We start from the raw sequence: 12,416 nt of genomic DNA, 5'->3' as shown, positions 1-12,416 counted from the left end.
TGCCGATCTGCAGCTCTGCCCTGGACAGGACGCAGGCAATGTGATGGCGACAGTGGAAGGCCAGGCACGGAGACCTGTGCCTGCCCGCCTGACGCAAAGCTTGGAACACAGCAGGGCGCCTGCGGGCAAGAATCCAGCACATGGTGTGCCCACTGGACTTGGGTCACGGGCGTGTGCGCGTCTCTGGAAGGGCAGGGCTTGGGAGGCAGCAGGACGACGGCCTGCTCACTGTGGGCGCTCTCAGCGCCTTTGGGGTGGCACACCATTCCCACACGTTGCGTATCCAACGGGTGAGACGAAGAAAAAAGGTCAGAGCAACATCTTCCAACATGAATGGAAATTCGTGACATCCAGCTAAATGAGGCGAGTGTAAGACCATGCTGAAGACAAAAGCTAAGCCAGGTAAAGCCAGGTAAGCCTGAATACGTGCCTGTGTTTAGTGTGTTGTGTGCCCATGAAGGTGGCATGGAGACACGGCAAGCAGTTAGTGTGTGTGTGTGGGAGGGATGGGGGGGGCAGGGACCGCCTTCTACAGATTCTGTGGCATCTGCCTCGTGAGAGCAGGCGGCTCTGATTTAGGCAAAGGGCTCGCTGAAGGGACCTCTGCAGCTCGGGGCTAACAGGCGGGCAGACTCCTGTCTCCTGCACAGGCCACCAGGGTTGGGGGGTGCCTGGCGGGCCCCTGTGTTCCGAGCCACCAGTGATAACGTCCCGTCCACCGTGGGGCAGAGACCAGCTCCTGCTGTGGGGTCGGCACTCGTGAGCCAAGAGTCTTCCAGCTTCTCATGTTACGGGGCAGGCAGGGTGGGGGAGGTGGAGGCAGCGGCAGGTGACTGGGGCAAAGGCTGAGAGGAAATCACGCTCGGCATGACCCTCTGCACAGCCAGGCTGGGAGAGCAGCTGTGCCCACGCCATCTGAGGGGTTTAGGAAACAAAGCATCACGCAGGGCTCAGCCCAGAGCCATGCTTTTCTCCGAAAAGCCTGGAGCTCAGGACACTGTTGGGGGCAGTGCTGGCTGCAGTGTGGGAACAGGGGCCCGCGGCTTACGGTGTGCTGGACCGATTGTTGGGGGGCTCCGGCAGGAGGGGGGGCTCCTCGGTGTCTGGCTGTGCCGTGGGGGACACGGACTCCCGCACGCCTGTGGAGATAAGGTGGCTGCATGGAACTCGCGCGCCTGCCTCCCTCCAAATCTCCCCACCCTACCTGGGCCCCCAGGGCAGAACTGAGGGCAGACAGGCCGTGCGGACCCCCCTCCACACGAGCGGGGCAGGCCAGGCTCCCAGGCCGCAGCCAGCGACGAGGTGGACACGGGCCTCACAAGTTACCCGTGTGTTCACACAGAAACTTGTACACACATGTTCACACTATTCACAGTGGCCCAAAGGTGGAGACGACCCAAATGTCCATCAACGGGGAAATCAAGCCATTCTGCCGTGAAAAGGGACAAAGCGCTGACACACGCTATGACACGGAGGCTCCATGGAAGAGGCCAGGCACACAAGGCTACACATGGTGTGATCCCAGTTACAGGAACCGTCCAGAGCGGTGGCGGGGGCTGGGGAGTGGGGATGGGGTCTGTTGTGGCAGGGGCGGTGATGACACAGTCCTGGAACCACTGACTGCACGTGTCGCTGAGTTGTACACTTTAAAGTGGTTAAGACGGTAAATTTCACCACAGAAAATCCAGATGTCAGAGGGCGTTAGGCGCCAGGGACGCTGGCAGGGCTGGGGGTGGGGGCGGTGCCGGAAGGTGACATGGAGCAGACAGGCAGGGTGGACGGGGGAGACGTCATCACAGCCTGGGCCCAGCTCCGCCGTATTTCCTGATGTGTCCCCAGCAGAGAGGCTGGGACCGGCTCCACCTGGCCATCGGGTCATCCCCCCTCAGCTCTCCCATTGTAAGTGGGGACAGCAACCCCTCCCTCACAGGCTGCCAGGACTGGACGAGTTAACACACGAGACCTGTGCGGGGCCTGGGACCCCATGGATGCCAGCTGTCACACCGGAGACCACTTGGGGGTTAGACGTGAAGTCCTGCTTGGGGCGGAGGCTCTGGGGGAGGTCTGGGTCCCCCGCCCACAGAAGCTGCGTGTTCACTGCACGCACGTGAGCAGTGTGTGCCAGGCAGGGCGCTGGACGCTGAGCGTGTGGGGTGAAAAGATAGAGGAACCCTTCCCGTGGGACTGCGTGCTGGGGACCCATCCTTGGGCCACCGAGCTGGCTTCGGGGAGGACTCACCGTACAGTTGCCAGACGCGTACGCGGTCCTCGTAGGGCAGCCCGTAGTGCAGTGGGTCACCCACAGGGCCATGGTAGTAGGGCTGCATGACCGAGCGCGGGGCCGCCACATGGCCCAGCCCAATGGCGTGGCCAAACTCGTGGACGGCCACCGCGAACAGGTCCATGCCGTGGGCATCTGGGGACACGGGGAGCCAGTGAGCCCGGGTGCTGTGCTCCCTCAGGGCTTGTCTGCCCTCGCCCGCCCCCCGCCCCCGTGGGCCTATGGGGTGGGTAGGGGCCTCGGTCCTCCCTGGCTCCACGCTCCACCCTCAGTGGGGGTGGCAGCTTTTCCTGTGCCGGCCACATGGTAACTATCAGGCCTTGCCAGCCTTCTGCACCCCAAGTTCCAGGGGCCAGTGTAGGGTCCCTGTGCCCCACAGCACTGAAGGGATTCCCCAGGCCCCACGGGATGGGCCTGGGCCCCCGTCATTGCAGACAGCCCAGTTCCACAGGTCAGCGTGGGCACTAGCTTCATGGGGCCCCACCTCATCACCCACATCCACACCCTGTGCCACGTGGCTCTGCCCTGGTCCCCCTGGAACCGGGGGGCCTGTGGCCTTGTCAGAAGTCGTACCAAGGCCTGCCGAGGCCTCGTAGCTTCCATGCCTGCCTGGAAGCTGAGACCAGGACGAGGACAAGCCCGGCTCAGCCAGTCAGGGGAGACCCATGGAGCCGTGTTCCCCATCCTCCTGGTCCTGTAAGCCCATCCAAGACCCTAGGGCAGGCTGTCCCCCCCGAGAGACGGGTGGGTGTGGCCGGCTGAGCTAGGACTGCCCAGCGGTCCTCCTGAGCTGCTGGTGTGCACGGGGCTTGGGTCCTAGTGAGCTTTGGTGGCTTCCCCATCTTCACGGGGTCGGTGTGGCTCCCTGTAACCCCACGGGGTCTGTCGGGGCCCCTGGGTCATGCAGGGTCCCCAGAGACTCACACTCAGCCCGGACGCACCTGAGGAGCGGAAGGTCCAGGCCTCGTCGTCGTCGAAGTGGGTGTCCCCGGCGGTGTGGTGGTCACCAGGGAGGAAGGCGTGGGCCACCGCGCCTCCCGGGCCGTCGAAGGGGTAGCGGTCGTTGTGGTCGGCGGCGGAGAAGTCGATCTGGATGTCGGCGCGGCTGCCCGCCACCTCGTGGAAATTCAGGGGCGTGATGTCGCTCCAGACCTTGAGCGCGTAGTGCATGAGCGCTCGCACCGTGTCGCGGCCCAGGGGCGAGTCCCGCGGGAAGGTGCGGACCCTAGGAGGCGGCGCCGGGTCACCGCACAGGCTGGGGTCCACCCCCCCCGCCCCGCCCGCAGGGTCTCCCTGGACTGGCTTCCCCAGGGCTGGGCAGTGGAGCCCTACAGGGAAATGGGGTTTGCAGATGTGACTACGGTAAGGATTAGCATCCTCATATGAGAAAGAAAAGGGCACACGGACTGGAAAGGAGGCGGCCGTGGGAGGGACTGGAGCAACAGGGCCGCTGGGGACAGACACTCCCTCAGAGCTTGGGAGGACCCAGCCCTATGACACTTGGATCTTGGACTTCTGGTCCCAGAGCAGAGGGGACACTGGGACTTTCCGGGGAGGCCCTGGTGCCCTGCCGCCCACCTCCATGACAGATTCCTCTTGCTCCACTTGGTGGGGGCCGGAGCCTGGCGCCTCCTTCGAGCTGGGGCCGCAGGGAGGTCAGGGAGGGAGCAGCGTGGGGTTTTCATCAGTGCCAAGGTGGCCTGGTCTGTGGGGAGGGTGGGCGAGGGTCAGGAGCCAGGCCCAGCTCACCCCCGACCTGGGGTCCCCAGGAGCCCCAAAGGCTGTCCCTCTGGCTCCTGCATCAGGTCTGGTGGGGATGAGGCCCCGGCCTCCAGTTATGGGGGATGACAGGGCCGCTCAAAGCATTTACTAACTCGGGGCAGGGCCCCCATGGGGACTAGTGCTGCCAACTCTTCCTGCATTTCAAGCGACACACGCGTGTCTCCCCTTCAGAAGCCTGGGGACAGATGTGTCTCCATCAGCCGGGCCTGAAGAAGGCCTTTAGAAAATTGGAACTCCTTGCCAACGCGCAGAAAGTGGGGTGCTCACATACCTCCTCCCCCAGATGTCTGGTTTCTCTTGGAAAGCTGGGAGTCTGGGCAGCACAGGGCTGGCACTCCCACAGGACAAGAATCAGCAGGCCTGGCGGGCCGCCTGGCCCACGTGGGCACTGAGTTTAAGCCCTTGCCATACAGTGTGGCACAGCTGGTACACACTCGCCTCTGCTGTGCTCACACCTGAGGGAGGCGAGGGGCTCCCACATGGCGGGAATCCTTGGTCCTGCCCGAGACAGGAGACCCGTCCCCCCATGCCCCACGGGTTGGCTGGGGGGCCTCAAAGGGATGGAAGTAAAAGAAGCCAGGCTTCGGGAGGTCGGGCCTGGGGAGCACCCGTCTCCCTTGAAGGACTGACCCAGGACTCCGGTGGCCTCCAGGCCCCCAAACCGCTGCATGGCTGCAATGGCCTTGGACAGTTCTTCTGGTGCCTGCAGCTGCCCCGTTGTGGGGTCCGGCGGGGGCAGGTAGCCGAACCTGCTCAGCCAGTCCTGCGGGCAGAGAGCAGAGTGGGGGGTAGAGGCGGGGCTCGGCCCACCAGAAGGGCCCTGTGTCCCAATCAACACCACCCCAACCCCAGCCCCTCCTGAGCCCACAAGGCACCGCTTGCCCCTTCCTTAAGTTACTTCACAGGTGGCTCCGGGAGAAGGGTCTTAATAAACTTGATGCCCCTTGGAGGAGGTGAGCTTGAACAGTGCACAACCTGTGCAACTGCTCATGACAGCAATATCCTCCCTCACTCCTGAGACAGCAAAATGCCCAGAGGACGCTAAGAAATGCAAATTCACAAAAAGGTTATTAAACGTGGCAAGTGCCAAATTCAGGCCCTGAACTGACCCGTGAGGCAGCAGTCTAGGACCCAAGGCCTGAAACCCACAGAGAAGGGCAATGGACTCAGACCCTGGATTTAAGAACCCGGTCACGAGCAGAGCAGGCACGGTGGCTATGAGCCCAGACTCGGGAGCCAGGCTGCCCGGGTTCAAATGCCTCCTTGCTGGGCCCCTGAAGCAAGCCACTCAACCCCTCTGGGCTGTTTCGCTGTCTGTGGATGTGAGGGTACAATCGTGCACCGTGGGAGAACGCCCCGAGTCCTGCCCATAAGCTGTGATGGTAGCTGGGTGTGTGCACTGAGCAGCCCCCACCCCAGCCCCACAGGGCTCCGTGGGGGTCACAGAGGACCTGCTCCCCCAGGCTCTGGCAGCCTGGCCAGGCGGCCACACACGTTTCCTTGAGGCCTCCAGAGCACTTCAGATGGTTTCTAACCGTTTGACAACGTTGAAAAACAGGTTTCAGCTGCAGGTCTGAGTGTCTGGCCTCAGTGTCCCCCCTCCCCCCCGCCCCCGTGGGCCCTGGGACATGAGCATCACAAAGCCAGCCTCTTCTCCTCACCCACGCCCTCCCACGACCCCCGAGGCCCTGCAGTGGTGGAGTGGTCGGCTTCTGGCTGGAGAGCACATCGGAACAACTCCCCAGCTCACGGGGAAAGTCCCAAGGACACACCTGACAGCAGGACAAGCCCCCGGAGGGTCTGGGGGTGTGGAAGGGTGCTGGCAGCCTCGGCCCTCAGGTGGACACCCCTCAGGTGGATTGAGGAGGGCCTGCAGAGCCCATGGACCCCAGCCCAGCCACCTTCAGCGGAGGGCACTGGGGAGGGGCATCTGAGACAGCCCGCCCCACCAGCGTGCCAGCTCATACCAATCTCCAGGGGCACAGGCAAATTGCCACATGGTTGGGGTTTACATTTTTTTTCCTGGTAGTTAATACATTTTGAAACGCCAGAGGAGGCTAAGGGGGCGGGAGAGGGGGGTGTTAGCCTCCAAAGGAACAGAAGCCCAGGTGAGAAGCCGACTGTAAGGCTGTGGTGCCTGCAGGGCCGAACGCTGCTAAAGCCCCCAAGCCTCCTGCGCCCCAGCCCTGACCCCCCAGGATACATGCACTCCCGCCCCCCATGGTGGGGCCACGGCAGGATGGGGTGGGGTGGGTTGGGGAGCGGAGCAGGGGTGGGAGTGGTTGGGGGGTGTCCAACGAGGTGGGACAACAGGGCTGGCCCAGATGCTTCCCACGCACCCACCCGACCTCCCGGCGCCGTCGCCACAGCGACCGCGTCTCCAGGGCAACAGGCAGCGCTGGGGAGGGCAGGGCTGAACCTTCCAGAAGGCAGGGGGAGGGGGCGGGGCCGCCGGCAGGGGCCCAGGGGCGCCCAATACGCAGCGGCCGCCCCACCGCTGGGCTGTCCCTACAGTCAAGTAGACGCCCCCTTCCAAGGACCCTGCAGGTAGCAGATGTGGAAACAGGCCTGGGAGCAGACGCCAGGCTGCAGGCACCCCGCAGACGCAGACGCGGTCACCGCCAGCATTCTCCAGGCCTCCCCATGGCCCCGGTTTTACGTTTGTCACTGGTGGGCACCATGTGCGTCTGTTCTGGGCGCTACAAAGCACCCTTGGCGACTTTTGGTTCATTCACGGGGAGTGCCGCGGCCGCCCCCGGAGCAGCACTTGCTGGTCTAACCGTCGCCGTGCCCACAGGTCGCCAGGCTGCACGCACCTGGTCTGTTTTCCTGCAGCCCCAGTCCTGGCTCCAGGCCCAGGCAATGCTGGTGGGTTGGACGGTGGGCTGGGGAGGGCCGCGCTGTGATGCGTCACCACGCTGGTAAACAAGACGGCTTACTGTGTGCATGTCTCATGCAGCCTTCCCTCCCCAAGGCCCACAGCCCGGCCACTGTTGTCCCCATTTAGAGGCAGAGAAGGGGAGGCATATGGGAGCAGGACCCCAATGAAGTCAGCTGTCCCGGGACATACGCTGTCCCCTGGTGCCAGGTGGGGGCCACCGTGGTGCCTGGGGCTGGCCCTGGCTTGGGTTTTGGGGACAGATCGCTGAACTGTCAGCACCCCCCTTCACATTCTCTAATTGGACCCCACCAGCCTGGTGGGGGGCAGGTGTCATTAGCATTCACCCCACTGCACAGAAGAGGAAACTGAGCCCCAAGGTCACAGCACTCCAGCCTCCAAGGCCCTGCAGGGGAACCAGCTGGTGGGCGTCGGCTGGTGGGTCCTTTCTTTCTTGGGGGCTGACTAGGGGGGCTGTGGCAGTGGGGTTGATCCCCACATCGCAGCATCTTTCCCAGGGGGACGCTCCCAGATGCCCCCTGGGACAGTCCGTCGTCTGTCCATCAGACACACCTTTACTGAGGGTTCGCTGTGCCAGGCATGGGGTGGGGAAGGGACTGCAAAAACCTGGGGAGACCCCACCCTGCCAACCTTCCACAGGGAGACCCACGATAAACAAGCAGACGTGGAAATGAGTGAATGGACGGTGACTGCATCACACACGAGTGATAATTACAATGAGTGGTCTGGCAGCTAACCGTTGTGGGGCACCTTCCGTTCCCCAACCTGCTCCGGATCACAGCACTATGCAGGGAAGCTGCCTGAGGTCAGCGGCATAGGTCCTCGGTGTCCTTTCATGCCTGGCACACAGTAGGCGCTCAGTAACTGCTGAATTAATCTTATGAGCTGGGTGCTATTATCCTCATTTTAGAGACAAGGACACCGAGGCACAGAATGGTTAAGACACCTGCCCCTCATCACACACCAAACCTTGGCCATCTGGCTTCAGGGCCTATTCCCGTAACCGCGGTGCTATGAGGGGAACTGAGCCGGGTGGAGGGCTCCTTAGCTGGGTGCTCAGGGAAGACGGCCCTGGGGGTGACACTGGGCAGAGACCTGAGGGATGCCCAGCAGCTTGTGCAAAGGCCCCGAGGCAGGGCCAGCCTGGGAGGTTCAGGGGGCAGAAAGGGATGAGGTGTTGGAGTAGGGAGGGAGAGGTGGGAGAAGCAGGCGGGCAGCTCTGCGACCCGCCTAGACGGCTCTGTCTGTCCCTCTGAGAGCTGGACGGTGCCGGGGAGCGGACCAGTGGCTCTCAGCTAATGTGTGACAGATGTGTCACCCTTCACGTGTGGCCTGCAGCATCGCTCCAGAAGCCCAGGTCTCATTAACAAAGAGACAAAAATCACAGCTGTTCAAGCACCCTTGGAGTCCCTGAGGACTGCACTGCGTCAGAGAACACCACCGAACCCCCAGGTCCTCAGCCTGCCCCCCCCACTTCCTGCCAGATGCTGCTGCGAGCCCTTCAGGGGCATCACCAGTTAACATCCCACTGCCCTGTTCTCACGGCCCCATTCCACAGTCCGGCAGACTGAGGCCCAGTGCTTAGGTCACAGGCTGGTGAGCAGCAGCGGGACCCACACTGGGAAAGGGGACTGTGTCCCCTCCCGGCTCAACCACAGGCGTCCAGCACAGTCCTGCCCAGGCCATAGTGGCTGCCACACAAAGACTTCTCAGTGGTTCAGAGCTGGCCCAAAGCCCAGAGCCTGAACTCACTTGCTGACATGTGTCTGGGGTGGGGGGTGGGGTGGGGAGTGGGCCAGGGTCTTTGGACCCTCTCATTTAAATGCAGGCGCCTGGGATGCTCCCCGGGGACAGACGGGATGTGCAGAGGGGCCCTGGGAGGAGAGGGACATGTCCCCTCCTCTGAGGTTAACCCTCCCTGCTTCCTGGCTTGGGCTGAAGGCGTGTGGCTGTTTCTCCACTGCAGCACCTGTGAGGGCATTCCTGGCCCCCCACCATGTCTGTGACACGGTCCTGAGCCCACGGAGGGCCCACAGCTCGCTGTCACCCCTTCCACCCCATGCCCCAGGAGGGGGACATGGCGCTCATATGTGCTCCCAGAGGCGTCCTGGTTTCCACCTGCCACCATAGTCTCTGCCCAGTCCCTGGGGCCTGCTGCCTGGGCCATTGAGGGTGCTCTTGTCCTGGCCACCCTCACACACAATCTCAGCTCCAAACCACTGCTACCTGTGTGGGTGTCAGAGAGCAAAGTCCTGCCCACATGCCGTACGGTGCGAGGTGGGAACTCAGACTTTGTTGCCGGGAGCAGAAACTTTAGAGACAGGGTAGAAAATCTGCCAACACGCAACACGTCACATCAGGCCTGTCCCCAGGCCTTGGGCAGGGCCTGGGCCCTGTGACCAGCAGGTTCTGGCAGTGCTTCTGGGGCCACAGCAAAATATTAGGAGCAGTCAGCACATCCGTGACCATGCGCGGCTAAAGGATGTGACATCCATGCAGCGAAATGTCACGGGGCGGGCTGACGGCGACACCCCCCATGGCGACGTCCTCATCCCGATATGGACTGTTTTCTGGACAGACTGCAAAGTGAAAACAGCAGGCACATGCCAGTGGCAGCAGGTGGTGTCATCCGTAAAAACGACGGGCCAAGGTCCCCGTGTCCTTTTAGGCACCCAGACCACTTCTGGAAGGATTGTTGGGAATCGATCGGAGGAGAATGGGGAGCTGTACGTCCCCTGAATAGTCTGCTCTGGGTATTACCTACTCAGAAATGAAATAATGACAAACTTGGCCCAGCGCTCAGCGACAGCCCCAGGAGGGCACAGCGTGCTTTCTCTTTTGTCCCACTCCACCGGGCCTGACAGCCCACCATTCCCCAGGCACAGCAGGCCTCAATCCGGTGCTTTGTTCTCGAGCTAAAGCGGGGGTGGGCTGGGCCGGGCTGGGGGTTGGGGGAGCCTCTCCCGGGGACCAGCCACTGCTCACGACCCACTGGGCTCAGCTCTGTCTGGCTGAAGCTGGGCCACACTTACAAAGGGGCCCTTCTCCTCACTGGCGGCCACAGGCTTGAGTGTCCAGTTAGTGGGTTCCCAGGGCGGTCTGCAGAGGGGCCAAAAGGAGTGCCCCTTCCCCCGCAAATCCTGGCCTGTCTCGCAGCCTTCCTGCACGGGGTCTCAGACTCTGGGGTGTCATTCCCTCGACAGCCACCAGAGGCCGCTCTCTGCTCACAAACTAGGGGCCAGAGGCAGGAAGGCTTCTCCCGCACCAGGCGGGGGGCCCAGCCTTCCTGGCGTGGGGGCTCTCTGGGCAAGGGCAGTATCCTGTGCTCGCCCCACTGGGCCGGATGCCACGGCCCTGCTGTCTCCGGGCTCCAGGCTGGGGAGCTGTGTCCCCCGCCCTGTGCATCCCACAGGGTGCGGGCCGGGTGACCCCGTGGGTGCGGGGCAGGGAGGAGGCGCGGGGGCCCCCAGTCGGGGTAGTGGGTCTGACTGCCCTCTCCCCGCAGGCAGCGAGAGAAACTTCAGAGCGACACTGGGTCCGGTGAACGAACTTGGCTGGGCTGGAGCGCCACCCGTTGCCTGTGCGGGCAGGACCCCACGAGCCCTCCGGGCCAGCCTGGGAGCTGGAAGGTGGGGGGGCCTGGGTTCTACTGAAACTCAGCCCAGACCTGGAGACACGACGCCCCTAGAGTGTGCACCCCAGGAAGGGATCCGGGCAACCCCCAGCCACAAAGGGTCCCGGAGGCGGTGGATAAAGCACCCAGTTTCAGACGTAGTTTGGCTGGGAGGAAGCTGGTGGTGGGGTCCCTCAAACGTCTGGCTGCAGGGACGGTGGCTGTGTCCTCCCTGGTGGCTTCCAGAACTCTGGTGGCCGGGCGGTGGTGGCTGGAGCCTGCTTCCCATCCAGAACCTGTGGCCAAGTCCTGCCAACAGCCGGGCTGCGGATGCCACTCAAATGCTTCCTCCCTGAAATCCACCTAAGCTCCGAATGCCAATGTCGTTGGGAGAGGGGCCCGCCAGCACCCACTGCCGGGGACGTGAGCTGTGCGCAGGGCGGGGAGGCGAGGCCCCGGGCCCCGGGCTCCTGCGTCTGAGCGCAGCGAAGGCAGCTGCAGGGGCGGAAGCCTCAGAGGGCATCGGCTTCATCCACAGGCCCCCTCGCGCCCTCGCCTGGCTTCCAGGCCTGGGGGTGGCAAACCCACAAAGTCCGATCTAAATCTTCCAGGTTCAGAGGCGGCTTCAAGCCGGCGGGCGGAACGGGGGGAGGGGTTGTGGGAAGAGGCCACTGCTGCCACCCCCAGGACAGCTCCTAAATCAGTGGGACAGCTGGCGTTGGGGGACGGGGGCGCTCGGGCTTGCGTCCGAGCCTCGGAATGAAAGGGGGACCCCATCACGCTCAGGACAGGGTCACGGGGGAGGGGAGGCAGGCAAGGCTGGCCACCCTGGTCGGTGGAAAGGGAGGGGGGACAGGACCGAGATCCATGCATGCCCAGGGGAGGCTGGGGGCCGGCTCCCTTACTCCCCAACACCTTCAGCGGAGCAAACTCGAGAACCACCGGCGTCCCGGGCCCCCACGCTCCGCAGCCCCAGCCTTTCCTCCGCTGTGAGTGCGCGCCCCTCCCCCCGCCCCTCCCCTGGGGACGCACGCGGGGCGCACTGCCTCGGGCGGCCGCGACTGCTGTCCCACCCGCCTGGGGTCCCCCTTCGGGGCCGCTCCAAGCCGGGGACGGGGGCTCCGGTCAGGCGACCCCCCCGCCTCCGCGGGCTCCTGCGGCTACAGCCGCTCCGAGCGCACGGGTCCGAAAGGGACCCGGCGCCTCTTCCCCAGCCCCGCGTGCGCGCGCGCCAGGCACTCAGCCCACGGCCGCGCCTCAGCGGTCCTGCCCAGGAAATAGGTCCAGGGCGCCCTGATGGGGTCCCCCCGCACGCGACCCGGCGCCGCGCACTCACCACCCCCAGGCTGAGGTCCTCGGCGCTGGGCGCGGGCGCGGCGCAGCTCCCGCGGGCCGCCAGAGCGAGCAGCAGCGGCGGCAGCAGCAACAGCAGCAGCGGGACCCGGGCCCGGGGGCGCGGCGGGCCGGGCATCGCGCTCACAGGGAGGGCGGCGCGGCGTGGACGTCCCCGCGCCCGGAGCGCCCCGCGCGCGGCTGCCGGCGGACTGAGCCACCCAGCGGCGGGGCGGGGCATGCTAATACATGCTAATGACCTCGACAGCGCGCCCCGCCCGCCTCCTTAAAGGGCCAGCGCCCCGCGCCCCGCGGGGATGCTGAGACCCCCACCAACGCCCGCCGCGCGAGTCCACCGGGGGACCGGGGCTACGGTCGCCGTAGGGAAGGCGCTTGCCCAGTGTCCCCAGACGGTCGCAGACAGCCAGGCGAGCGGGCTGGTGGGTGCAGAGTCCGGTGGTCCCGGTCGCACCCCCGGGGGGCTGACCCCGGCTCCCACCGGTGTGCGC

General features: G+C 64.5%; 1 protein-coding gene across 1 annotated transcript in view; it reads right to left on the bottom strand.

Annotated features, from left to right (window-relative positions):
• Positions 1-12,151, bottom strand: part of MMP17 (matrix metallopeptidase 17) — a 19,218-nt gene extending 7,067 nt beyond the window's left edge. Inside the window, exons 1-7 of the mRNA XM_019668923.1 lie at positions 11,912-12,151; positions 4,694-4,826; positions 3,860-3,986; positions 3,223-3,506; positions 2,240-2,416; positions 1,049-1,139; positions 793-915 (exon numbers count right to left, since the gene is read on the bottom strand). Coding sequence (XP_019524468.1) covers positions 793-915; positions 1,049-1,139; positions 2,240-2,416; positions 3,223-3,506; positions 3,860-3,986; positions 4,694-4,826; positions 11,912-12,148 — 1,172 coding nt within the window. The 5' untranslated portion in view covers positions 12,149-12,151. The remainder of the gene's footprint in view (positions 1-792; positions 916-1,048; positions 1,140-2,239; positions 2,417-3,222; positions 3,507-3,859; positions 3,987-4,693; positions 4,827-11,911) is intronic.
• Positions 12,152-12,416: the final 265 nt, after the last annotated feature.

The sequence above is a fragment of the Hipposideros armiger genome, unplaced genomic scaffold (assembly GCF_001890085.2).
Source record: "Hipposideros armiger isolate ML-2016 unplaced genomic scaffold, ASM189008v1 scaffold_544, whole genome shotgun sequence".
NCBI lineage: Eukaryota > Metazoa > Chordata > Mammalia > Chiroptera > Hipposideridae > Hipposideros > Hipposideros armiger.
The sequence above is the reverse complement of the archived record's forward strand: the minus strand, read 5'-3'. Positions and strand labels throughout refer to the sequence as shown.